We start from the raw sequence: 738 nt of genomic DNA on the forward strand, positions 1-738 counted from the left end.
TCCAGCCGCAGGCACGCCGTGCAGCCACCGCGGAGCACCTCCGCCAGGGTCATGCTCAAACCAGCCTCGCGGTGGGGTGGGCCTGGCCCGCGGCTGAAGGGCTCCCTCGCCTAACAAGAAGCCACGAGACACCTTTCCGAGCAGCTCAAACCCCCTCTGTTCTGCACCGTGGCACCCATAATTTATTTTCTGTCAGCCAGAGCTGGAGACGTGACTCTTGTGGCAAGCTGGGGTCACCACTTCCCTCTGAGCAGCGCCCGAGCAGGCAGCGGCTCCCTGTGTCCCCGTTTGCAGCTCCTCAGGATGAGCCGGGGCTGCCGGAGCTGTAACAACAGACACAAAGCAAGGAGGGGAGCCCAGGGAGTAACGGGCAGAGGTGGCAAAGGCCATTGGAGCAAGCCCTGAGCTCCCTTCCACCCCATCCCTCCACCATCCTTGTTTTTCCAACACCAGGGACTCTGTCAGCTGTTCACTATCTGCTGCATTCTGTGTATTTTTGTGCCTTTTAATTTTTGTACTGTATGTGTAAACAACATAACCACTCCTCCATCTGAGACTTGGGCAACACGGGGAACTCGGGGCTGAGGCAAAGCGGTTGCTTCCCCAGTAGCTACGGCGCGGTGAAAGCACTTTATCCCCTGACGGAGCCGGCGGGGGCGTGTTGGTGTTAGGGGGCGCGGGAGGGGCTGCTCCCCTTCCCCAGGTTCCCGATGGCGTGCGCAGCGAGCTGGCGTCGCA

General features: G+C 60.7%; 2 protein-coding genes across 2 annotated transcripts in view; one reads left to right on the forward strand and one right to left on the reverse strand.

The window, feature by feature from the left end:
* Nucleotides 1-114, forward strand: part of PLXND1 (plexin D1) — a 56,390-nt gene extending 56,276 nt beyond the window's left edge. Inside the window, 1 exon segment of the mRNA XM_009633821.1 lies at nucleotides 6-114. Coding sequence (XP_009632116.1) covers nucleotides 6-114 — 109 coding nt within the window.
* A 119-nt stretch (nucleotides 115-233) lies between these two features.
* The window catches only part of LOC104121777 (histone H1.8), a 5,245-nt gene continuing 4,740 nt past the window's right edge, over nucleotides 234-738 (reverse strand). Inside the window, exon 4 of the mRNA XM_009633822.1 lies at nucleotides 234-323. Coding sequence (XP_009632117.1) covers nucleotides 234-323 — 90 coding nt within the window. The remainder of the gene's footprint in view (nucleotides 324-738) is intronic.

Source organism: Egretta garzetta, unplaced genomic scaffold, assembly GCF_000687185.1.
Source record: "Egretta garzetta isolate BGI_Z169 unplaced genomic scaffold, ASM68718v1 scaffold332, whole genome shotgun sequence".
Lineage (NCBI taxonomy): Eukaryota > Metazoa > Chordata > Aves > Pelecaniformes > Ardeidae > Egretta > Egretta garzetta.